The sequence below is a fragment of the Rhineura floridana genome, chromosome 19 (genome assembly GCF_030035675.1).
Source record: "Rhineura floridana isolate rRhiFlo1 chromosome 19, rRhiFlo1.hap2, whole genome shotgun sequence".
Classification (NCBI taxonomy): Eukaryota; Metazoa; Chordata; class Lepidosauria; order Squamata; family Rhineuridae; genus Rhineura; species Rhineura floridana.
Window position 1 is genome coordinate 8,887,513 of NC_084498.1, and position 24,448 is coordinate 8,911,960.

The 24,448-nt window shown below is 41.6% G+C and overlaps 2 protein-coding genes, 1 long non-coding RNA gene and 1 other non-coding gene across 13 annotated transcripts in view; 3 read left to right on the forward strand and 1 right to left on the reverse strand.

Moving 5' to 3' along the window:
* Positions 1 to 6,941, forward strand: part of TCTN2 (tectonic family member 2) — a 23,146-nt gene extending 16,205 nt beyond the window's left edge. For 6 of the 9 annotated variants that reach the window (XM_061603449.1, XM_061603448.1, XM_061603446.1 and 3 more), the window contains 3 exons: positions 148 to 273; positions 4,316 to 4,404; positions 6,659 to 6,939. In XM_061603449.1, the coding sequence (XP_061459433.1) occupies positions 148 to 273; positions 4,316 to 4,404; positions 6,659 to 6,774 (331 nt within the window). In that variant the 3' untranslated portion in view covers positions 6,775 to 6,939. Of the gene's footprint in view, positions 1 to 147; positions 274 to 3,790; positions 3,882 to 4,315; positions 4,405 to 6,658 lie in introns of those variants that run through there. The other 3 variants (XM_061603445.1, XR_009759685.1, XM_061603451.1) reach the window with 3 other exon arrangements.
* LOC133373527 (uncharacterized) overlaps positions 1 to 7,747 on the reverse strand; it is a 9,833-nt gene extending 2,086 nt beyond the window's left edge. The window contains exon 1 of the long non-coding RNA XR_009759689.1: positions 7,270 to 7,747. This is a non-coding gene — a long non-coding RNA (uncharacterized LOC133373527). The remainder of the gene's footprint in view (positions 1 to 7,269) is intronic.
* Positions 7,457 to 24,448, forward strand: part of ATP6V0A2 (ATPase H+ transporting V0 subunit a2) — a 40,638-nt gene continuing 23,646 nt past the window's right edge. The window contains exons 1-10 of one of the 2 annotated variants that reach the window (XM_061603443.1): positions 7,457 to 7,858; positions 13,032 to 13,110; positions 15,449 to 15,546; positions 16,867 to 17,004; positions 17,292 to 17,392; positions 18,165 to 18,291; positions 19,495 to 19,577; positions 22,067 to 22,160; positions 23,289 to 23,522; positions 23,976 to 24,126. In XM_061603443.1, coding sequence (XP_061459427.1) covers positions 7,742 to 7,858; positions 13,032 to 13,110; positions 15,449 to 15,546; positions 16,867 to 17,004; positions 17,292 to 17,392; positions 18,165 to 18,291; positions 19,495 to 19,577; positions 22,067 to 22,160; positions 23,289 to 23,522; positions 23,976 to 24,126 — 1,222 coding nt within the window. In that variant the 5' untranslated portion in view covers positions 7,457 to 7,741. The remainder of the gene's footprint in view (positions 7,859 to 13,031; positions 13,111 to 15,448; positions 15,547 to 16,866; positions 17,005 to 17,291; positions 17,393 to 18,164; positions 18,292 to 19,494; positions 19,578 to 22,066; positions 22,161 to 23,288; positions 23,523 to 23,975; positions 24,127 to 24,448) is intronic. The other variant, XM_061603444.1, reaches the window with a different exon arrangement.
* On the forward strand, positions 21,746 to 21,822 carry TRNAS-UGA (transfer RNA serine (anticodon UGA)). Its single transcript has one exon. It is a non-coding gene; the product is annotated as a tRNA-Ser (tRNA).

Consider the following 24,448-nt stretch of genomic DNA (forward strand, 5'->3'; position numbering starts at 1 on the left):
AAAAACTGATACAGGTGAGAATAACAGATCACCTTATCTAAGATTATTGACAAAACCAAAGCTGCCATAACAACGCACAACCTAATATTTTAACTATTGTTGCTTGAGGTTTTACATTTATAATATAGATTTTCCCATCACATTCAGTTTTTCAGCAGTAACATGGCAAGTTCAGTGTCCAGTTGTCTGTGATGATAAAGCCAGCTCTCTTCCTGTCTCTGCTGCAGTCCAGTTTATTAAAATACCAGCTCAACCCCCTGTTCCACTGACAAGGTAACTCTTTTTATGCAGTGTCAGTGTAATTCTATTAGGGTTGCTTTCAGACATGGAGCTTATTGCGCTAGTTTAATGGATTAAAATGGTAGCGCTTCTGTCCCAATTTCTAAAATCGCTTTCATGCTGCAGCACCTATTGCGTTAGGGAACAGTAGGTCTTTCAGCCAATATCCCGGCATTTCATACAGCTGTCTTTCACACAGCTGCAATGAATGTCTTGTTTTTGTCCCTCACCCATTATATACATGTGCAGTGTAGTTCCCCACTGTGTAGGAGGTCTAAGATCTCATCCAATCGCCATGCAACCCCTCTCCCTTTACCATCTGACATGTTTATTTTTTAGTTGTATAGACCTGGGTGTGTGTGGGAAATGCTGCTGCTACCCACACCTATGCCGGAATAGTGGTACAATTTTCATTAGGCAAAAAAAAAGTGTGTGCCTAAAGAGTGGGAACGCACTGCATGCTGGGATGCCTGTCATGTGAGCGGCTGCAGCTAGCAAAAAACTCCTGTGATTTTCCAGGTTCCCAAGCTTGCAAACTGATTATTTCTGGTATTACTTATCACAAAAATTAGCACTAAACTTGCACTATATTCAACTAGAATTCCAGAACTAGCCTGTATGTCATGTGAAAGATCAAATATAATGCGCAAATTACCAGGTAAGAAATCGTCACAATAATGGAATAAAGTGCAGTGTGAAAGCAGCCTAGATGTGTTATAACAATAGCATAAATGAAACAGTGAATTTGACTTGATAGAAAAAGGGGTGGTAGTTCTGACATACAAATCACTTGGGACAATGTATGCATAAGACAATTAAGCTTGGAGGAAGAACCATAGCTTAGTGCTAGAGTAAGCAGAAAATACAAAGTTCAATCCCTGGCATCTCCAGTTTAAAAGGATCAAGTGATGGGAAAAACCCATCTTTGCCTAAGATGCTAAAGAGCTGCTGTAAGTCAGAATAGCTAGTTCTGGACTAGATGAAGAAAGAGTTTGATCTTGTATAAGGCAGATTCCTGCTTCTCTATCTTTGACTGATGGATCCCTTGCCGCTTTATGTATCTTCCTCTCTCCCAGAGGAGTCGTCAGTACAATGCACAACATAATAAAAATACAGCCATTTAGATACAATAATTCAAAATCTAAAATTGGAAAATTGAAAACAGTAGCATAACAAAACCAATATTAGCACAGCTGGATCCCAGAAAATGCACATACAGTGCCTTGTAAAAGTACTCAGACCCCTAACCAATGCTCTTGTATTACTGAATCATAAATGGTACATTGCAATTTCATTCTGTATGATATTTTTTGAAACACAAACTCAAAATCAATTATTGTAAGGTGACATTGGTTTTATGTTGGGAAATGCTTATAAGAAACAAAAAACTGAAACGTGTTGCTTGCATAAGTATTCAACCCCCCCACATTAATATTTGGTAGAGCCACCTTTTGCTGCAATAAGTCTTTTGGGGTAGGTATGTACCAGTTTTGCACACAGTGTCTGAGGGATTTTGGCCCATTCTTCTTGGCAGATTCGCTTCAGGTCTTTCAGGTTGGTTGGACATCGCTTGTGGACCACAATTTTCTTTTTCTTTTTTAAAAATTTTTATTCAAGCTAAAGTAAAAGTACAAAATGTTCCAATTCGATTACATAGAAGCATTACAAAATAAAGCAACAACAACAGCAAAAACAAAATATGAAATGAACAAAAGTAATAATAGGTAATTATTAAGGTTAACTTCTTACCCCATCAATCTTCAATTGTTGCATACTTAATGAGGAAAAGATTTGATATATTTTAGCAATAGCATTCTTTTTCTCTGATTGTAGTAAAAAAGTCTCAAAAGCTGTACAGGGATGTGGGTTTCCGTGTTTTGTTTTTATTTTTTCTAATTGAAAAAATTGAAATAATGGAGGCCTCTCGTTATGCAAAATTTCAGCTGCATTTTCATAAGAAATAATAAATCCTTGTTTAAACCAATCACAATACTTGAACAGTTTTCTCCATGTATGGTAATTAATAGTTTGTTGTAGTTTATTGTTTACAAATTCGTTTCTCAAAATTGAAGTCAGAGGGGAGAAACCTGGGACCAGCTTTTTTACGCAGTAAATCCATACTTTAAATACTGTGTTTGTAGATGTAAGAAAATTCTGTTTAGTTGTTATTGTTTTTGGCTTAACCCATAGTAGTTCCTGTAATCTTCTTCTATACATTTCTTGCTCCTTTTAATAAGATACTATCGCAATCTTCAAACCATTCCGTAATTAACGATAATTTGACTGCTTGATAGTACCTAATAAAGTTGGGTACTCCAAGTCCTCCATTACTAATTTTTTGATACAGATGTTCATTTGCTGTTCTACTTTGGCTTGTTTGACCAGATAAATTTCAATATTTTTTTCTGTATTTGAATAAGTTTGTAGTTTTCTATTTCTAACGGTAAGCTCATAAAAATAAATAAAATCTTAGGTAGGATTGTCATGGATATAGCTGCTATTTTTCCTAGCCGTGACAGTTGTAATTTCCCCCATTTATTTAAATCTTCCTCAATCTGTTTAAGCAATCTTTTATAATTATAATATTTGATTATTTGAAGATTAGGATGTAGCCAAATGCCTAAGTATCTTATTGGTTTATCTTCCCATTGTAAACCCGTGTCCTTTAGCTTTCTGTTTGCCTTTTGTATATATTAACTCCAAAGCACTCAGATTTATCTATATGTATTTTATATCCAGATGCTTCACTATATAGTTGTAACACCTTAAAAGTGTTTTCAATATATATTTCTGGGTGTGTTAAAGTTAAAGCTATATCATTTGCATACAAGTTTATTTTAAATTCCTCCGTACCATATTTGACTCCTGTTATTTGTTGGTTATTTCTTGTTAGTGTTGCTAATGGTTCCAAAAAAATAGCAATTAATAATGGCAAGAGTGGGCATCCCTGACGAGTTCGACGTTTCAGCCATATAGGTTTTGATACTTCATTATTAACATATACTTTTGCTGTGCATTTCTGATATATTAATTCTATCCAGGATTTAAATATCCCCCCCTTTTCCCACATCACAGCTGGGGCACTCTCATGCTTTCTGGCAAACTCCAGATGTGTTTTCAGATGGTACTTTTTGAGTAATGGCTTCTTTCTCGCCACCCTCTCCCATACAGGCCAGTGTTATGCAGACCCCTTGATGTGGTTGTCTGGGGCACCATTACTCCTCTCCCAGCCACTGAACTCTGTAGCTCCTTCCAAGTGATTGTTGGCCTCTTTATGGCTTCTCTCACTAGTCTCCTTCTTGTTCGAGCGTTTAGTTTTGAGGGATGGCCTTTTCTTGGCAGTGCCTGGATGGTGTGATGCACCTTCCACTTCCTGATCATTGATCCAACTGTGCTCCCTGGGATATCCAAACACTTGGATATTATTTTGTACCCTTTTCCTAATCTGTGCATTTGTACTGCATTATCTCTCACGTCTGTAGAATGCTCTTTGGTCTTCATTTTCCTTCAGATCCACAGCCTGACCAATGATCCTTCAACAGTGAGATTTTTATCCAGACAATGTGACAGCAACTTTAATGGCTCACAGATGGAGGCCAATGGTAAGGTAATTGTGTCCTCGCCAGGGCAGTTTCTTTCATCTGTGTAAACTGGGAGCTTCCACAGAACAGGGGTTGAATACTTAATGCAAGCAGTATGTTTCAGTTTTTTATGTTTCTTACAAACATTTCCCAGCAGAAAACCAGTCACCTTACAATAACTGATTCTGAGTTTCAGTGTTTCAAAATAAAATATCATACAGTACAAAATTTCAATGTACCATTTGTAATTCAGTAGGGCCTGAGTACTTTTGCAAGGCACTGTATGCCCAAAGCTCAGGCAAACAAAAATGTTTAATTGATGGGAGAAAAACCACAATTCTCCAGGGAGGGAGCCCCACATTCAGGCCACCACCAAGAAGGCCATGTTATTAGTTCTCTCACTATAGAGAGAACATCTATCTGCCCGTAATACTTTATTTTAAACTGTTTTGCAGATTTCAGATTAACTACACAGAATATGACTGCAAGAGAAATGATGTTTGCTGGCCAGAACTTCTCTATCCCCTGACACGCTACTATACTGGTAAAAAGATGGGGAACCTGCTGGTTTATTGACAAATATACACATAGTTTATTTATACCAAGAGTCAGATAGTTTATTTATACGAAAGGTCGATGGCAAGAGTCCCAAGCCACTCAGTCTTTTAAGTTCCCCTCCCTGGTTCAGGTGCTAGCAATCCAGTGGACATAGTGTACTTAGACTTTCAAAAAGCTTTTGACAAGGTACCTCACCAAAGACTTCTGAGGAAGCTTAGCAGTCATGGAATAAGAGGAGAGGTCCTCTTGTGGATAAGGAATTGGTTAAGAAGCAGAAAGCAGAGAGTAGGAATAAACGGACAGTTCTCCCAGTGGAGGGCTGTAGAAAGTGGAGTCCCTCAAGGATCGGTATTGGGACCTGTACTTTTCAACTTGTTCATTAATGACCTAGAATTAGGAGTGAGCAGCGAAGTGGCCAAGTTTGCTGACGACACTAAATTGTTCAGGGTTGTTAAAACAAAAAGGGATTGCGAAGAGCTCCAAAAAGACCTCTCCAAACTGAGTGAATGGGCGGAAAAATGGCAAATGCAATTCAATATAAACAAGTGTAAAATTATGCAAAACATCTTAATTTCTCATATACGCTCATGGAGTCTGAACTGGCGGTGGCCAACCAGGAGAGAGACCTCGGGGTTGTAGTGGACAGCACGATGAAAATGTCGACCCAGTGTGCGGCAGCTGTGAAAAAGACAAATTCCATGCTAGCGATAATTAGGAAAGATATTGAAAATAAAACAGCCGATATCATCATGCCGTTGTATAAATCTATGGTGCGGCCGCATTTGGAATACTGTGTACAGTTCTGGTCGCTTCATCTTAAAAAGGATATTATAGAGTTGGAAAAGGTTCAGAAGAGGGCAACCAGAATGATCAAGGGGATGGAGCGACTCCCTTACGAGGAAAGGTTGCAGCATTTGGGGCTTTTTAGTTTAGAGAAAAGGCGGGTCAGAGGAGACATGATAGAAGTGTATAAAATTATGCATGGCATTGAGAAAGTGGATAGAGAAAAGTTCTTCTCCCTCTCTCATAATACTAGAACTCGTGGACATTCAAAGAAGCTGAATGTTGGAAGATTCAGGACAGACAAAAGTACTTCTTTACTCAGCGCATAGTTAAACTATGGAATTTGCTCCCACAGGATGCAGTAATGGCCACCAGCTTGGATGGCTTTAAAAGAAGATTAGACAAATTCATGGAGGACAGGGCTATCAATGGCTACTAGCCATGATGGCTGTGCTCTGCCACCCTAGTCAGAGGCAGCATGCTTCTGAAAACCAGTTGCCGGAAGCCTCAGGAGGGGGAGAGTGTTCTTGCACTCGGGTCCTGCTTGCGGGCTTCCCCCAGGCACTTGGTTGGCCACTGTGAGAACAGGATGCTGGACTAGATGGGCCACTGGCCTGATCCAGCAGGCTCTTCTTATGTCCTTATGTTCTTAACCATCAGTTGCTTCAGATGTCCGGTGAAGACATATATTTTTCCCCAGGCTTTCCCTGGTCCATAAGATCCGACCCTGTCTTCGTTTGCCTGGATTCCTGTTTTTATTTGTTTATATGCTTTTATGCTACTATTTTATTAGTATTATGTTGTATTTTTATTTTAATGTTTGTTTTTATGTTGTACACTGTTTAGAGATTTTTAAAAAATAGTAAGCAGTGTCCTAAGACTTTTAGCCATAGACTTACTATTATATTTATTTATAAACATTAACAATAAAATTCTCATAACAGCAGTTTGTTAATGTTTATAAATAAATATATAAGTGAGGAGGAAGCCATCTCTGGCTGTTTTTCATTAAGGTTGGTGAGGCTTTTAAAAATGTCAGTAGGCATTGTGTTTCTGGGCTGTTTGTATATAATTATTGTTTGCTAGTTTTGTTTTATAATTTTATCTTACCATGTTTTTAAATGTTATGTGTTGCTAATAATGTGGGAACAAGTAATAAAGCCTATAAACACTTCAGTAAACAAATAAATTTGCCTCTGAATACGTAGAGGTTTGCATATGTGGAAGTGGCACAACTCTGGTGGGCTCTGCCCCTTCTCTCAGCTGTGTAAGGATATTCCATTCTGCACCCAGCTGTGAGTGGCTGCTCACCTCTGATTTATGTACAGCTTCACACACTGTAGTGTTGTAGCATGAGCTTTTCTGGATTGGGGCCTGTATCTCTTCTTAAGTGCTAATAAGTAGAAAAAAAGAACATGGTGCCCTGCTATTAATTTCTATTTCAAACTCTGTTTCAGGAGAACCATACTCTCATGCTCTCGCCAAAGGCTTGGTGCTGGCATTTTTCATACTAGTTGCAGCAGTCCTGAGTGATCCTTGGAAAAGAATCTACAGAGTATGGAATAAGACATGAGTCTTCAGTTAACGCAGGGCAAAAGACAGCAATTTTGTTAATGCTTTTCTATACTTTTAATAAGTGGTACTTTTTAAAAAAAAAAAACCTGTTTATGTAAAGAGACATTTTTAATGTATGTTTTTCTAAGGACAAGAAATAAAATAAAAATTAATGCATACAAAAATACAGTAGTGTTGAGACTTCGTGAAACTGAAACAAGGCATCAAATTCAGATTTAAAGGGAAAGTAATTTGATTTGGTTATTTATTTGTGAATTGAATTCCCTTCCTGTTTAATTTACCCTTATCAAAACGTTTGCTTTGATCGTTAAATAAAAGTCCTACATATTGCTAGATATTGCAAGGGACTTGGGACTTGAATATTAAATCCCTTCCCCTCCCCCTCGGGCTCCGTCTTTCCTAGGGAGTACCAACGGCCGGCCCTGGTAAGGAAGAGGAGAAGCTCCGGGCTTGTCGTCGTTCGGCCCGCCTGGCTAGCGCTTTTTGTTCCTACCATAGAGAGTCAATGAAGGATTATAACAAAGCTTGCAGTGAGCAGCGGCCCTTAACACGCTTCCGGTGTAAACTTGAACCAATCGCAGAGAAGGGCGGGAAGGCAGGGGAGCGGGTTCTTCATAGAGATGCCAAGGTGTAGACCGACACCGCTACTTGGCTCGGGACAATGGCGCTTTCCTGTTTACCGGAAATTCAGTCGGTTCGCCGCTCTAGCCTTTTCCCATCTCAAAGGCGCCTGCGAAGTTCTGAGAAGGAAGCGGAAGCAGCTGGGCTTGGGGGACGGTCTCCATCCTTCCTGTGTCTCCATGGCCCCGGGAAGGGGAGAACCCGCCAGCCCTCGGAACCACCATCGCAGCAGGACGAAGACGAGGACGACGCGAAGGCGGCTCCGAGGTGCCCTGTGACGCCGCTGTCTGTGCTGCTGCCGCTCCTCCTGCTCCTTCCTCAGGGCCGGCTGTGTACCGTCGGCCATGGGCACCCTGTTCCGCAGCGAGACGATGTGCCTGGCACAGCTCTTTCTCCAGGCGGGCTCGGCCTACGAGTGCCTCAGCGCCCTGGGCGAGCGCGGCCTGGCCCACTTCAGGGATGTGAGTGGCGCCGCCGCCGTTTTGTTCAGTTTATTCGTTTTTTATGTGTGTAGCTAAGTATGTCCCTCAGTATATGAGCACATTCACACCATACATTTATTCTTCTATTATTCCACTATAAACAGTCATGGCTTCCCCCAAAAGAATCCTGGGAAGGACAGTTTGTTAAGGGTGCTGAGAATTGTTAGGAGGCTCCTTATGCCCCTCACAGAGCTACAACTCCCATAGTTTTCCGGGAAGAGGGATGGATTGTTAAATCATTCTGGGAATTGTAGCTGTCAGGAGAACAAGGGATCCACTTACAACTCTCACCACCCTTAACAAACTACAGATCCCAGGATGCTTTGGAGGAAATCATGATTGTTTAAAGTGGAATAAATGTGTGGTGTGAATGTGGCCTATATCTACGCATCTTAAAAAAGCACAGCAACGTCACCAGCACTTGTCTAAACGATAAGAAAGTTTAGAATAGGAGTGAGACCCTTCAGAGGTTGTTGGGCTCCAGCTCCTATCAGACCTCGCTAGTCTGGCCTGTGGTCCAGCAACTTCTGGAGAGGCATGGTTATGGTCCACCAACATCCCCACCCCAACCTACAGTATTGGACTAGGACCCTGGAGAGCAGGGTTCAAATCCCTGCTCAGCCTTGGCATGGGCTGATCATCATCCCACAGGATTAATTAGAATAATAATTAGGGAAGTGGTGACGGGGACAGGGATATAGTTCAGGGGTAGAACACATGCTGCGTTATGTATGGAGCTCTGGGTTCAATGCTGGTGTCTCCATTTTGGGAAGCTCTGTGGTAGAGTATGTGGTTTGCATACAAAAGATTCTAAGTTCAGGCTCTGGCGTCTTAAGTTAAAAGGGCCTCTGGTATCAGAACTGAGAAATGTCCCCTGCCAGAATCCTTAGAATGCCTCTGCCAGTCCAAATAGGTAGGAGTGAGCTTGGGGAGAGAGAGATGTGACTCAGTGGTAGAGGGCATGTTTTGTATGCTGAAGGACTCAGGTTTAGTCCTAGCTTTTTGTCCGAAATCCTGGAGAGCTGTTGTCACAGCAGAATAGACAGTACTAAGTTAGATCGACTAGTGGTGTGTCTACCTATATGAGAACGCAAGAACCTGCTGGATCAGGCCAGTGGCCCCGCTAGTCCATCACCTTATTCTCACAGTGGCCAGTCAGATGCCTGTGGGAAGCCCACAAGCAGGACCTAAGCGCAAGAATACTATCCCCTCTTGCGGTTTTCAGTAACTGGTATTCAGGGGCATGCTTCCTTCACCAGTGGAAATAGAATCTATGGCAGCTTCCTATGTTCCTAAGCATATGAACCACCTTGAGCTTTTTGTAGAAACGACAGGATATAAATGCCATAAATGAAGTAGACTCTGTACCTTACAATGTAGTAGTACTAGTAATACAGTAGGGCCCCACTCATACAGTGGGTTCTGTTCTGGACCCCTGCAGAAAAGTGAAAACTGCTGAAAAGTGGAACTCATTGAATAGAATGGCACGCGATGCCCCAAAAGCGCTGTAAAAACGGAACAAGCACTGTATGAGTGGGGCTTTAGTCTAATTGCATCTAATTGAGACCTCCGCATTAGCGAAGCGCCGTAACGCAAAGCGCTGTAAAGCAGGGCCCTACTGTAATGATAAAACAACCTGCCCTTCACTAGTAGATCCCAAGGCAGCTCACAACAATATATTATTTAACCGTTATTAAAAACAGTTTAGAACAAATGACATACATTCACAACTAGAAAGGATCCTAAATACGTCTATTTCAAATTTCAAAAGCCAGGGCAAAGAGGTGCGTCTTCAGCAAACATGGAATTGAGTGAGTGACCAAATAGAGACAGGTTAACACTTTGTGTGAGAGAGATACATACACACAAACACACACACATATATAATCCAAGAGGAACCTGCATATATAATCCAAGAGGATGAAGCCTGTTTGGAACTGGCCTGTGTAATAGCGGCAGAAGGTTTTTAGTACAGAAAATTTTCTTGTCCTTTTATGGATTTATGTCGGTTATGCCTGAGGGAAATTCCTGAAGATACACTGATACTGCTTAGCTCTGTGTGTGTGTGTATAATACACAGACAAATGACCTGCAAAGATTAACTGGCTCTGAGTCATTTTTATAATTTTCTGTTTTCGTATCCTTAAATACCTTTGTTGCACCAGTACACTTGTACAGTTGATCTTTGAAAACTTAATTGTTCTGAGTCCTCAAGATGCTCAAATACCAGAAGACAACTTTAAAAAAGAAACCCAATCTGTAACATTTTATTGGCATGATGATATTTAGACTTCTGGAAATATTAATATGATGGTTTCCATTGTCACCTCAGGAAGGGCCTCTTTGGCCATTTCCCTTCATTGTTACTGCTATTGCTTAGACGCAGATCTTCAGGCATCTGTTAATACAGATTATTAACTTACTATTTCCTTGTCTTTATCATATTTGCTTCTTAGTTTTATGATTTATTCATTCTATGCCTTTCTTTGGAAGCTGATTTATGAACAGAATACGGATTACTGTTGTTACTGCTTAAATTTCTTTTTTCACCATAAGATTTGAGGGCCGGTTACAGCAACATAAGTTATTAAAACAGTTTAAAATAAATTACAGTTACAAGAATAGGGTGGGTCCTAATATATAAATATATCAGGTATCAAAGGCCAGGGTAAAGATGTTCGTTATGCCTCAGCTGTTGAGCAAAGATCATTCAGATGTTATCTTATGATGCGCCCATTAAACAGTGAACCTGCAATTCTATAATAGGCATACAAAAATTATCTGCCTCACTGAAGCACTAAGATCTCTTGATTTTCTAGGGAGGTTTGCACTTTGCACTAATTTCAGTTTGATGTTTCATAAATATTAATAAATAACTTGAAAATTGTACATTGACTTTACAATCTCATTTGATGGAACTCTGTGGTTAAACAGAAACTAGTTATCATACAAACTATTTCCAGAGGGGTAGCCATGTTTACCTGTTGCAGCAAGAACAGCAAGGTCTCTGTGGTGCCTTAAGGTGAACAAATTTATGACGACAATAAGCTTTTGTGGACCAGAGTTGGCATCATCAGATTTTTTTCATAGAAACTATATCATCCGTGTATGCTACTGATATATAAAAATGAAATACCACAAATATTTTGCGCTATTTAACATCTAATAGCACATGTTTACTAGTATTGGAGAAAGTGTACATCCTTTTCCAAATTAGAATTTTCAGAATGCTCCTAATTTGAGTATAAACAAGACCCCTGCTGATCACTCCAAAAGTCCATCCAGTTCAGCATTGTGTTTTCCAAAATCACCAATTGGATACTTTTGGGAAGCCCACAGTCTTGGTTTGAGTGAGGGCCACAGCTCTCACTTGCTAAGGCTCTGTAGCAGATGGTGTTTCAGTGGCATATTGTCTCTGAACATGGAGATTTCATTTCGCTACCATGGCTAATAGATATTGAGAGATCTGTAGTCTTTGCTTTGATCTAATCCTCCTTAAATACCATCTAAACCAATGCGTATCATCACATTTTGTGACATTAAATTATGTTTGCGTGATGTACTTTTTTGGGTCTAAAGTACTGCTATTTTGTTGGATGATTCAGATTTAAGTATTTTAAGAGAGAGAGAGAGAGAGAGAGAGAGAAAGAGAGACCTTTTTCTTTAGCCTAATTCTCTACACTGCATAATTTTACAAACTTATGTTATGTCCTCCCTTAATTGTCTTTTTTTCTCTATATATATTGTTTAGGGTTTTAAATGTCATAGGTAGCCAGTGCAGATTTTTAATGCTGGTGTAATATGTGTAAAGCTGGGTGCCCCACTAATTATGTTAGCAGCTACATTTTGCACTGGCTGCAGCATCTGAGCTAGTCATAAGGGTAGCCCCACGTACATCGCATTACTGTAGTCTAATCATGAGGACTACTGTGGCAAGGCTATCCCTATCCACGAGTGGTTATAGTTGGTGCACCAGCCAAAGTTGGTAATGGGCATCCAAGCTACTGAGGTCACCTTGGCCTCTAGTGACAGTGATGGATTTAGGAGCACTTCCAAAATGATGCACTTGCTCCTTTGGAGGAAGGACAACCCCATCCAGAGCTGGTATACCCAATTCGCAGTCCTGGGAACTGTCCATACATAGAGTCTCCACCATATCATGATTGTCACCTTGCAGAGAAAGTTTTCCAGTCCCTGATTGTTTTTATTGTCTCTTTCTGCACTTTCCCCCAGCTCTTGTTCTAGATTGGAGAATTCTAAATTAACATTGCAGTCCTATAAATTAGCTACTCAGAATTGAGTATAGGAGTATAGGACTGCAGTTTTAGTCAGTTTGCAAACAAAGGCTAAATTCAGAATTAGAACGCTATAGTGCATCCCTTACATAGATGTGTTGGAGCTCTTTGACCAGGATCTAAAGAAATGGACAACTAATTTTGTGTGCTTAAGGAGGCTTTGGGTTTCTGTTTCTTTAACAGACACACCTCATACCATACTACAAATAGTTTTTGAGACTGAAAATATCCAAAGTAGTGTGTGGGTTTGCTGTTCACAGAATATAAGTATACATTTGCACTGTAGGTGCCCTTGAGCTTTTGCATAAGCATTTCTAAATTTTTTAAAAGACAAAAAGTATTTTTTAGCGGGCATGGGGAGGGAGATGGCTGATGTCAGAACCTGGACACTTGATTATGAATATAAGAAGAGTCCTGGTGGATCAGGCCAAAGGCCTGTCTAGTCAACCATCCTGTTCTCACATTGGCCAGCCAGATGCTTGCAAGCGAGACTCTCCGTTGCAGCAGCGCTCTTCCTGCCTGCCGATTCCCAGCAACTGAGGCAAGCTGCCTCCAACAGTGGAGGTAGTGGAAACAGGATGGTTATTGAGTACCCAGTTTTAACTATTTCAATACTCTTTGTCTCCGGAATCGATCCGATAAATCAGGGATGGGGGACCTGTGACCCTCCTGATGTTGCTGCACTCTGCCCCCCTTCAGCCCCGGCCAGCTTGGCCGATGGTCAAGGATTGTGAGAGTTGTACTCTAGCAACATCTGGAGGGCCCCAGGTTTCCCGCTCCTGTAAGTATTGATGCAAAGGGCTTTGGATTTGGGTTGGAGCTCTTCCCAGGGCAAATAACATTTCCCCTTTTTCCAGCTCAACCCAAGCACCAGCGTCTTCCAGCGGAGATACGTGGGTGAAGTAAAGAAGTGTGAAGAAATGGAAAGGATACTTGGTGAGCCTGAGAAGCCAGGGAGGCTTGCTGCTTCTTTTTGTGCTAAAATGGTTAGGCAAGGGAAGGGAGGCATCCCTGATTCCCCTAGCAGAAGGCTTATTCCTTCCTAGCGAGGCCCATCTTGGGACCTTATTTCACTTGTGCCATTCTTCCTAAACTGAGATTATTTCCATGTAAGGAAAAAAGTGTTGTCTGTAGCCTACCAATTTGAAACCGTGTTTGAGAGTTACTTATGCGGGAGTACTTTTGCAACAAGTGTGGCTGAGGTCAGACCCTGTTCTCGGTACTATTTATTTATTGCATTGTTATCCCACCTCTCCTGCAAGGAGGTCAAGGTGATGTATATGGTCCTTCCCTTCCTTATTTAATCCCCACAACCACCGTGTGAGGTAGGTTAGGCTGAGAGGCAGTGACTGGTCCAAGGTCACCTAGTGAGCTTCATGGCCGAGTGGGGATTTGAACCCTGTTCTCCTAGATCCCAGTCCAACACTCTAGCCACTATACCACACTGGCTCTCTGTGCATGCAGCCACTGTTGCTTCAGCTTTCATGCTGCCTCTGTGCACCTATCCTTATTTCAAGAAATGTGAGCTGTTTGTTCTCCCTCCCTCCCTCCATTCTCCCTCCCCTCTCAGGGAAGTAAGATAAGCCTGTAATGTGGCTGGAAGCTATTGAATTCCTCAGGATTGCTGAGAGCCTTGCACTGTCTTGCTAATTGCATTCTCTTGCTTTTAAACTGGTGGATTAATGGTAACACAGTTGTTATTCTTAACCAGTGTTCAGAGTTAAATATTTGCTTCCAGGTGACAGGGTGTCATGGGCAAGTATTAAAGTGTCCCATCCTCAACTACTTTTTAAAAAATGTTTTATCTAAGAGGTTTCCAAATCATGTGGTATATATATTTTAATAAATAAACAATGTGTCAAGTACTAGATTGTTCAGGACATGCACTGTTTAGTTACATCCAGATTGGATTATTGAGTGCTTTCTACCTGGGGCTGCCCTTAAATTGGAAAGTTCAGCTGGTTCAGAATGCAGCTGCAAGGATGCTGATAGGACAGTGGTGATCAGTTCATGTAGCACCTGTCCTGCACTAGTTGCACTTGTTGCTAATGGACTGGATCCAGACTAAATAAGTTGCACTGCAATCAGTGGGACAATGGGACATGTTAGTTGTGAGTTAATGAAGTCCCATTGATTTCAGTGGGGCATAAGTGCAACTTACTTAGTCTGCATCCAACCCAATGTGTTTTTAGGCTCAATTTAAAGAGCTGAAAATGCCCTTTAAAGACTGAGATCCATTTATCTAAAGTAACCTTCCCCAACTACGTGCCTTCCAGATGTTGTTGGACTACAACTCTTATCATCCCTGACATAGCAACACAGGAAGCTGCCTTATTCTGAGTCAAACCATTGGTCCATCTACCTCAGTATTGTCTACACTGACTGGCTGCTGCTCTCCAGGCATTCAGGCAGGAATCTCTCCCAGCCCTACCTGGAGATGCCAGGGATTGAAGCTGGGACCTTCTGCATGCAAGGCAGATGGCCTGGCAGTGAGCTGTAGCCCTTTCCCTGGACCATTGACCAAGCGGACAGGCTGATGGGAGTTGGAGTCCAGCAACAATTGAAGGGCATTAGGTTGAGGAAAGATAATCTAAAGCAGAGTTGGGGAACCTGCAGCCCACATGCCAAGTGAGACCTGGCATGGGTCCCAGTTTGGCCCACGAGGCTGTTTTCCTGAAACCATGCCCACATGCCCTGCACCTGAGGTCAGAGGTGTGGCAGGTAGAAATGCAGCAGCACAGGAACAGTTGGAAGCCTTAAAGTGTGCTTCCCCGTTTCCAAGCTTCCATTTTCATCAAGCCTTTTAAGCAGTGATTTTTATCCCAGTCTGTATCTGTATTGGACTTGAGATTGTTTTTATGTATTAAATTGTTTTTATATGTGTTCCTATTGTTGAAGTTTTTATTATTAAATCACTTTGAGATATTTCATTGGAAGCAGTTAATAAACAGAAAATAAATTCCTGATGCTCTTCTGAATGCTGCCCCTGCAAGGAAGAACTGAACACATTCTACTGTGCTTGCTCAATTCACATGATATGACAGTGTGGACTGCTGAGGCCTGGGGAGCGACCTGCTTGAGGCTTGCATGGCCAAGAAGGTGCTCATTGTCCTCTACAAGGCAGAGAGTTTCCAGAGCAGATAAATCGATGTGGCCTGAGGATAAGAACTTTTGAGAGCTCACTGCCTTCAAGGTTCTTCATTCCGCAGCAGACCATTTCATAGAAAGATATACCGAGTTAGAATTTTCTTTTAAAAGTATTTATCTCCTTTAGGTTATCTGGTGCAAGAAATTAAGAAAGCAGACATTCCTCTACCAGAAGGAGATGTTACACCTGCTGCTCCTCCATTTAAGCAGATGTTGGAGATTCAGGTACTTTTTGGGAACAGAGATCTTTAACAATTAAAGAGTGGCCTTAGATTGATTTGTTTTCATTATTCAAGGCCAGTTGTCAGAATGTGCAAGCTTGAATTCCTGACCTTGCTGGATTCCCAAATTTCTCTCAAGAAACTCATGAGTGATACTTTAATTACAACAACCCTGTGAGGCAGGTTAGGCTGAGACAGTGACTTGTTTGAGCCCACCAAGTCTGCTTAGCTGAGCTGGGGTTTCATAGCTGAGCCGGGAGTTGATAAGTAGATATGACAGATTGTTCATCCTGATGCAGAATTAAATGAATAGTTACCAAAGGAATACTTAATGTTTTCATCATTTTGTTGTGGTAAAATGAGGTTTGATGAGCATATGTGAGCACCCAGAACTTGAAATCATTGTAAGGTGCATCTGATCGGCTGGAAGGAGCGAGTGAAGCTTCAGAGCGCTGGCCACTTTAAAAGGCCAGAGATGGAGGATGGAGGCAGAGAAAAGGAAGGAATTAGCAGTGCAACATGCAGGAGGGGAGAAGACAAGCCTGTGCAGGACAGACAAGGGAGGCAGATAGGAAAGAGTTTTAAGAGGTAGACTCCCATGTAAAGCTACCATGATGTGGTTCATACACAAATTTTATATTGTGGAACTTGCACAGAACAGCTAGCTTATTCCAGAACGTAATTGTCCCTTTTTTATTGCATTATTTTGATAATAATAAAACCAATGCAATTCAGATACAACTATACATTTTTAAAAATTATTTTCATTGTACCATTACAGAGCCACTCATACTAGTATTAACAGTGTAGAGGAGCATAATTTTAATCAATTGCGGTTATGAGGTCCAGATTTCATGCATTGGTGTAACAGACAATGAACTTTGCAGACCATTTGCAGTAGCTCAAGTGATCAATTCCTCCCAGTTGGCATGGAAATATTCCAGGTCTTCAGGTCCTTCCGAGGCTTTTAGATTATGTGTTATTTTCTCGGATATCACCAGATTCCAAACATTATTATACCACAAAACAATTCTAAATCAGTTAATATCTTCCATTTTTGAGCAATGGAAATTGGAGCAGCTGCCAACAGTGACATTAATAATGTCTTTGACTAAATATTTACTGCCTGAGCATCCAGCATGTTTGGTAATTGTCCCTCTTGAGGTTTTTGTATAGTAGACCAGGTGCTAATCCACTTCTAGCCGCTTTACCGTGCTAGCTGTCATAGGAGTTAATAGCCTGACAAGATCTGGAGGACCACAAGTATAAAGCCAAGAGATCAGAAATCATGGCAATGAGAATACGCTGTTGTCCTGTATTGTAGGAGCAATTGCAGAAACTGGAGGTGGAGTTGAGAGAAGTGACGAAAAATAAAGAGAAGTTGAGGAAAAACCTCCTTGAGCTGACGGAATATTCCCACATGCTACGGGTCACCCGGTCTTTTGTCCGAAGAACAGCTGAGGTACTGTTATTGTTGCATGGCAAAGCACTTTAAATCAGAGTGCACGGAAGGTAGGCGATGAGCCACTGGCCTGTTTCCAGTGGCCCACTTAGTATCAGATAATGGCTGCTGGATTCTTGCAAAGAATGTTGGACTTACACAGGGCTTGCTCCACTCCTGCGAGGCAATGAATGCAACTTTAAGCCATGACTTGTTTCTAGTCTCTCTTAGTGGTCAGCACTTCTGCTGCAATTCGATGCAGCTCTAGCACACTCAGAGAAGTATTTTCTTCCATTTTTTCCTTTTAGTTTGAGTCCTGTTTGCAGACAAATTATGAAGAGTTCCCAACTTTAGAAACTGAGCGTTTAGTGGACTACAACTGCCTGCACAGGCTTGGTGCCAAACTGGGGTAAGTGATGAACAAGTCTGATGCTGAATAGGCATTGCCAGGCATTTGACTGTTAATGGGCACTTTGTCTTTAGATGAAGGGGAAGACCTGACTGCTTCAATAGTTAAACACACACACATGGTAGATTTTTGGAATCCATGAGCAGATATATGCTACCTTTTGTTATAGTCTTTCCCTTCTGGTGGGGAAGTGAGCCTGCATGAATTCTGTCTTATGTGGTTGTTACGCATGTGGGTGAAACTTGTTTGCATGGGCGTAGTTGCATCTAGTTAGCGTGCAACTCTAAGCATGCTTACTCCAAAGTAAATTGCATTGACTACAGTGGAATTTGCTCCCTAGTGAGTGAGTTTAGGTTTGTAGCCTAATATTTGTTTCACAACTTCAGAGTGACAGTATCTCTCTCAGTACAAATAGTGTTATATTGAATTGAGTTTTACATGGTTCAGTATTTGTTAATCAGTCATGCTTCCTTCTTGTACTTGTGGTATTTTTAAATATGAGGAATCAGTGAGTTTACCAATCTATTATAAATGTCGGGATCACTTAGCCCATTTGGAATAATTTTATTGATAATTTTAATGGCTTCCACATGCACTTCAGTGGCTTAAGCATTTTAGTTTGCAAATAAATTGTGAATACCCAGCCTTCCTCACTAACCCCAAATGGTTCTGGATTGTAAAGATAGCATATTGCATCCTGTCTGGTCCAAATGCTTATGTAATAAAATTTAAAATTTACTTCTATAGTACATTTTATTTTTTTTTACTGTAGATTTATATCTGGCTTAGTTCACCGAGCAAAAATTGAAGCCTTTGAAAAAATGCTGTGGCGAGTCTGCAAAGGATATACAATTGTTTCTTATTCAGAACTGGAGGAATGTCTAGAAGATCCAGATACTGTGAGTAATCAGGATAGATAAATAGCAGAAAGTGTTTCTGAAGGTTGGTGCTGGATCAGCCCACCTCTGCATTACACATCTGAATTACACATCTGCGCATGCAAAGTACCTATTGCTACTTGGGTGTAGGATTGGATCCAGAGCAAGTTAGTCACACTTTGGTCCCATAGAAATAATTAATCAATTAATTAATTAAATTTTTTATCCTGGTTCTTAATTGAAGAGGCTCCCAGAACAGTTTTCAGCAGGGATGGGGAACCTTTGGCCCTCCAGATGTTGCTGAACTACAACTCTAATCAGCCCCAGTGAGCATGGCCAGTGACTAGGGATAATGGCAGTTGTAGTTCAGCAACTTCTGGAGTGTGAAAGGTTCCCCACATCTGGTTTACCTACTTTATTTATCCTACTTTAAATAATTAATTAAAGGGTGGCATCCAGTGTTGTGTAAGTAGACTTCCACTTGCACAATGGGACTCAAGACACCTTAAAATGTTAAAAGTATGTTAGTGCAACTCACTAGCTCTATTCAAACCATTACATTTAGTTGTGGCTTGTTTTCCTTAACTGTGGTTCAGCTTTTAGGCCAAAATACCTAAACTATGGTTAAAGATTGGCTGCAGCCCTGGGATGTGCAACCATGATTTGAAGCGCGTTCATGTTGAGCTACTTCTGCAAAAAGCAAACCGTGGATGAGGTGCAGCTCCAAAGAAGAGATTGCAAGCTTTCACTTCTGTTCTTTGTTTTTTTTATGAACTGCAGTTTCTTGCTTGGTCTAACCAGCCTCATAACTCATGGTCTGAAGTTGGCTGGTTTTAAACAAACCATAGTTAAGGCCTTTGAACAAAATGCTAAGCTGCTTTTAATAACAAATGGAAATGAAAGCTTCTGAATCCCTCCTCATGGCTGCACCAGAGAGGGCAGAGCACTCTGCGAGCCTGAGGTTTGCTGCAGCTTGTTCTTGTCAGAATATTATCCAAATGCAGCCACTAGGTGACTGAGAGCAGGATTTAGCTCAACAAGGTAAACCATAACTTCACTGTTCATCGGGGATTTTAAGTGTTAGGCCTACACCACAGCCCTCCCTTTTGTATATCAAAACTCATTTTCATTTTTTTTTAATGTGCATATTGGTTCTATATGCTTGCTTGGCAGATCACCGATGTAATGGAATTGTAAGCTGAACAGTTCTATTTTACTTTTCAGGGAGAACCTACCAAGTGGTTTGTTTTCTTGATTTCCTATTGGGGTGAGCAAATAGGCCAGAAAGTTAAGAAAATATGTGACTGGTAAGGATTAACAATTTATTTCTACATTTCATATTTATTAATGTCCTTTTGACTCTCTCTTACTGAGATTTTTATTTTACAGGATATGGTCTTAAATATAGATATTTTTCTTGTGGGGGTGGGGAGCTGCAGTCAGCATAGTCCATAGCAACATAAGAAGCATCCCTTTCATTTGGGATTTGTGTGAGACTTCCACAGCTAAGCCCTTGTATTGAACGTATTCACACATTCAGTGTTTAGGCATGCCTTTCAAAAGCATTAGGAGTACATTCCAAATAGATAATGTGTGAACCGGACACATCTCTTGTTATCTGAGACTGCAAACCTTGAGTGGGCTTCTTCTACCAGCCAGGTGACCTAGGTCCAGTGGCAGGCTATACCCCCTGCCTATTAAAAATTAACAAAACGATCATCTGTAGCCATATGCATCCCTGGTGGACTGATGTCTTACCACGATTTTTTTTTAAAAAAAGAAGAAAGGATGCAGAGGCAACCAGCATCAGCCCTAATCAGGCCCAGCCTGCCTATGCTCGCCCAGGATGCTGCTATGGGCCATGTTTGTTACTCCCTTCCTCCCCCTCCCCCCATCATGTGCCACTCTCTGGGTGGTCATTTGGGGGCCCTAGACTTAAACAGCCCTGCCATCCAACCCTAGCTACATCAGTGGGGCAGGGGCTGTCATAAGGACATCAGAAGAGCCCTATAGCTGGATCAGGCCCGTGGCCCATCTCAGCCAGCATCCTGTGCTCATAATGGCCAACCAGATGCCACAGTGAGAAGCCCACAAGCAGGACCTGCCTTATATCTTTTGATGTACTCACAGCACTTAGAAAATTCTGAGCACTTTGTAAGTCTTAAATAATAACAGCAATGTTTGGGTATATTTGTAATAGATGAGTTCAGCTGCAGTTTCCAGCCATGCGTACACTTGTTCACAAACTCAGGTTTCCTGCCCAAACGAAAAGGCCTGCAGTATGCAGCTACGTGTGTTCTGAGCTAGCTCTCTTCTAAGAAGTAGTATCAGAACATTTCTAAGATGAGCTCAGAGGATGGTCTTGAAGCCATGTTGCTAGGTCCCGGCTTAGTTAGCACCTGCATAGGGGACTGCCTGCGAGCCACCCAAGATAATCACGTTGAGTGGAGGTTTTGGATGATAAATAAGGAGAAGAATCGATCTATGTTTTACCCAGGCCATTTGGTGCCTAGGTGGACCTGTAGGAGCCATCCAGGAAACAATGGGTTAACACCCAATCTTCTCACAGGGCAGCGATAGGATGTTAACCCATTGTTTTCCTGGTTGACTCCTACAGGCCATTTGTGGTAAGTACCCAGTGTTCCCTTCTTCAGAAAGCAAGAGAAGGAGAGAGACAGGTCCTTTGGGGGTCTTGTTGTACATGGAACAAAAAGTGACAACCTATCTGAGCCTTCCACTTTCAGTTTCTGAACTTTTGCTGAGCAGTAGCTGCCAAGTTTCATTTCATTGCACTGTGACCTGGCAGTGTGCACTCAAACTGAGATTTAGACCACAGTTGCTGTGCCAGCTCAGATTGTGATCTACAGTCACTGGAAATGCAGAGTCACTTCTTCAGCTGCTTACAAGCTTTCTGTCTTCAGGAAAGGCCATCGACATGGCTTGTCTGCTGAGGAACCAGCAGTGTCTGTCAGAGAACTCACATGTGCATTGCAGAAGGCACATTCTCAGTTGCAGGCTTTGCTAGCCTGGGCACTGGTTAGGTCTCTTGAGCCTCATTTTTGCCACACATGAACTGAGCGTGCATCCGACAACATAACCTCTGTGGCTACATAGTGTGTGTGCTAATTATGTTTTTATTCTACCTTTACTCTATAGCAGTAGGAAGGTGACACAAATGGGAGTTCCCAGGAAGTCTCCCAAACAAATATTGATCAGATCCAGGCCTGCTCAGCTTCAGCAAGGTTGCTGCGTAATATGCTTTTTAACTACAGCCCTGATCCATATTGCTTACCTACAAGTTGTTAATGGCAAATAGCCTTTCAGTAGAGCTTGTCCGCCACTGCTGATCTCGGTCAAGAACTCTTGATAAAACCTACAAGGCACCTTGGTTTCCTGGCACACAGTTTGGAAACTGCTGTGCTGATTTCTTGCTAATTCATTCCTGGTACATTGGATTAATTGCATCCACAGTTTGGGGAAGGGCTGTAGCTCAGTGGTAGAGCATCTGCCTTGAATGCAGAAGGTCCCAGGTTCAATCCCTGGTGTCTCCCACGTACAGCTTAAAGAAAAGCTCCTGCCTGAAACCCTGGAGAGCTGCTGCCTGTCAGAATGATAATACTGAGCTAGGTAGTTCAGTGCTCTGACTCAATATGCCATTTCCTATGTGCCAGAACTATTTTAGGTTTTGTTTGTGTGTGGTTTTATTGGCAAGACAACATACTGGACCTTTTGCAGCCTTTCTCTTCCTTCCTGTCTCTGGCTGTTTTATATAAACTCTTTGTATTTTTTTTGCCAGCTACCATTGTCATGTTTACCCCTATCCCAGCACCCTCGAAGAACGCCGAACTGTTATGGAAGGACTCCAAGTTCGCATTCAGGATCTTCATATGGTGAGCAGAAAGTTGTTCGTGCTCATTATTTCTTCCCAGCCGTGGAGGCACAGATAGCCATTGAACAAATCTTTCCATTGAAGAATGTTAATGCATAATTACAATTGTGAGTGCATGTTTAAGAGGAAAAGGTCAGACCAGCTTTCATTCTGTATGGACTTCAGAATAAACAAGGAATGGAACAGCTTGTGGCTTGTTTGTTTGAAATGTAAAAGACAGGCCTAACCATTAAAGTGTAGATTTAATTTCTCCGGTGGACAACTTCCAGCTCTTGGCCTCATTTTTGGTGTCTGCAACACCTACTGACGCTCCTCACTCTTCCATTCCAGTTTCCTTGTCTTTCTCAGCCTTTTAAAGTATGTTTTCTTAGTTCGTTTTGTGAAGTTTCTCAGAACAAATGGAAAGGGCAGCATGTTGTTTGATAAAAATGAATTGATTGGAAAAAATAAAATTCCTTGTATGGCTTGGGAAAAATATCGTTCCCTAGCTGTCTGAGAACAATTTGGTTTGCCCTCCGCTATGTGTGTGTGAAAGAGAGAGAGAGAGAGCGCAGACTAAAGTCAGAATGGCATTACTTTCATTTGCTTTCCAAAACAGTAGCTGCATTGGTCTGTTGTACTAAAAACAAAAGAAGTCCTCTTTATATTTATTTGAGAGCAACCCCATCAAACCCAGTAGGACTTACTTCTAAGTAAATCTGCATAGGGTTGGCAGTTCAAATTGGAGGTAGCCATGGTGAAAATTGAAGCAGGGTGGTCTTTGTTCTGGAGTAGTTAACCCAGAACACTTTATTATCTCTGGCTCTGCCCATCATTTGTTCTGGCTCTGCCCACTCTCAGCATGCAGACCCCAAAAGATTATCCTTAAGGGAACACAGCCATTGACAGAAGCAGCCTGTCCACCCCTGCTCTATTTCTTATAACAAGAAAGCATTTTTATGAAATTGTTGTTGGAGGTACTAGTTGGCCATCACTGATTAAAAACATTGAAAAACCTATATGGGTGTAGATAATGAGGGCAGAAAACCTATGTGGCCAGTTTGTGTAAATTTGCCCTTTGTTGGTATAATTTCCTTGTTATATGTACTGCTTTTAATATTTACACTTTTTTTAAAAAAACACAACAAAGGTGCTGCATAAAACGGAAGATTATTTACGACAAGTTTTGTGTAAAGCGTCCGAATCAATTTACACCTGGGATGTCCAAGTGAAGAAGATGAAAGCAATTTACCATGTGCTGAACCTCTGCAGCTTTGACGTCACCAACAAATGCCTGATTGCTGAGGTCTGGTGCCCAGTGGCTGACCTGCCAAACATGCGCCGAGCCCTCGAGGAAGGATCTGTAAGTGATTTTAATTTACCGGTAGGTTTGTTGCAGTAGCAGTGAGTAACATTTAGGGTTTTCAATATGAATGATACATTGCATGTATTTATAAGTGGAGGGGAGGTGGCTGATAGTCACTGTATTGCACTAACAGGTTATGTCTGAAGTCACAGATCTAGCAAGGCTTAAGGAAGACTGTCTGTATCCCTATATGACTGTTAGGCATGTGCATGAGGTTTGGATTGCCCAGGCTTGCTCTGGCTGCAATATGCATATTAGTTTTCATAGTTGCAGAAGGGCTTTCACATGCAGCCCTGAACCTTGTGAAATGGCAAATGGCATGGAGGTTTTGTGTGTGCACACCACCAGGGTTAGGGTGGCTCGCATTTGGTTCACCCCACCCAGGGTATTTCCCCAACATCTGTATCTGCTCATATGAAAATCAATGTTAGAAAATTAATATGGGCCTCCATTGTTTAATTCTGTAACCAGAGAGAAAGTAGAGCTTCTGTCCCTTCGTTCATGAACACAATACCAACAAAAGAAACTCCTCCCACTCTGATACGCACCAATAAATTCACCTCTGGATTCCAGAACATTGTTGAAGCTTACGGCGTTGGTAGTTACAGAGAAGTTAATCCAGGTGGGTAACCCACAGATGGGAAGATACTTATTGAGAAGCAGGATTTGCTTTACTCCCTCTCCCCACCCCTTTAATTAGAAATGGTTGCAAGAAGCTCTTAAGAAATCTTTACAATGCATGGAAGAAGCATCTGCTGTTTAACGCTTGCTACCACTGATGGGTTACAGAGTGCTGCAGAGAACATAAAAGCCAAGTGGCTCCTCATCTCAAAATCAACTGGACCTTTGTTACACATTCAGGGGAGGGGAGATGCCCCTAGGGTGGCAGGTGAGCAGTTCAGATTGGGGTTGGGGAGAATCGGGTCGTTGTGAAGGGTCCAGGT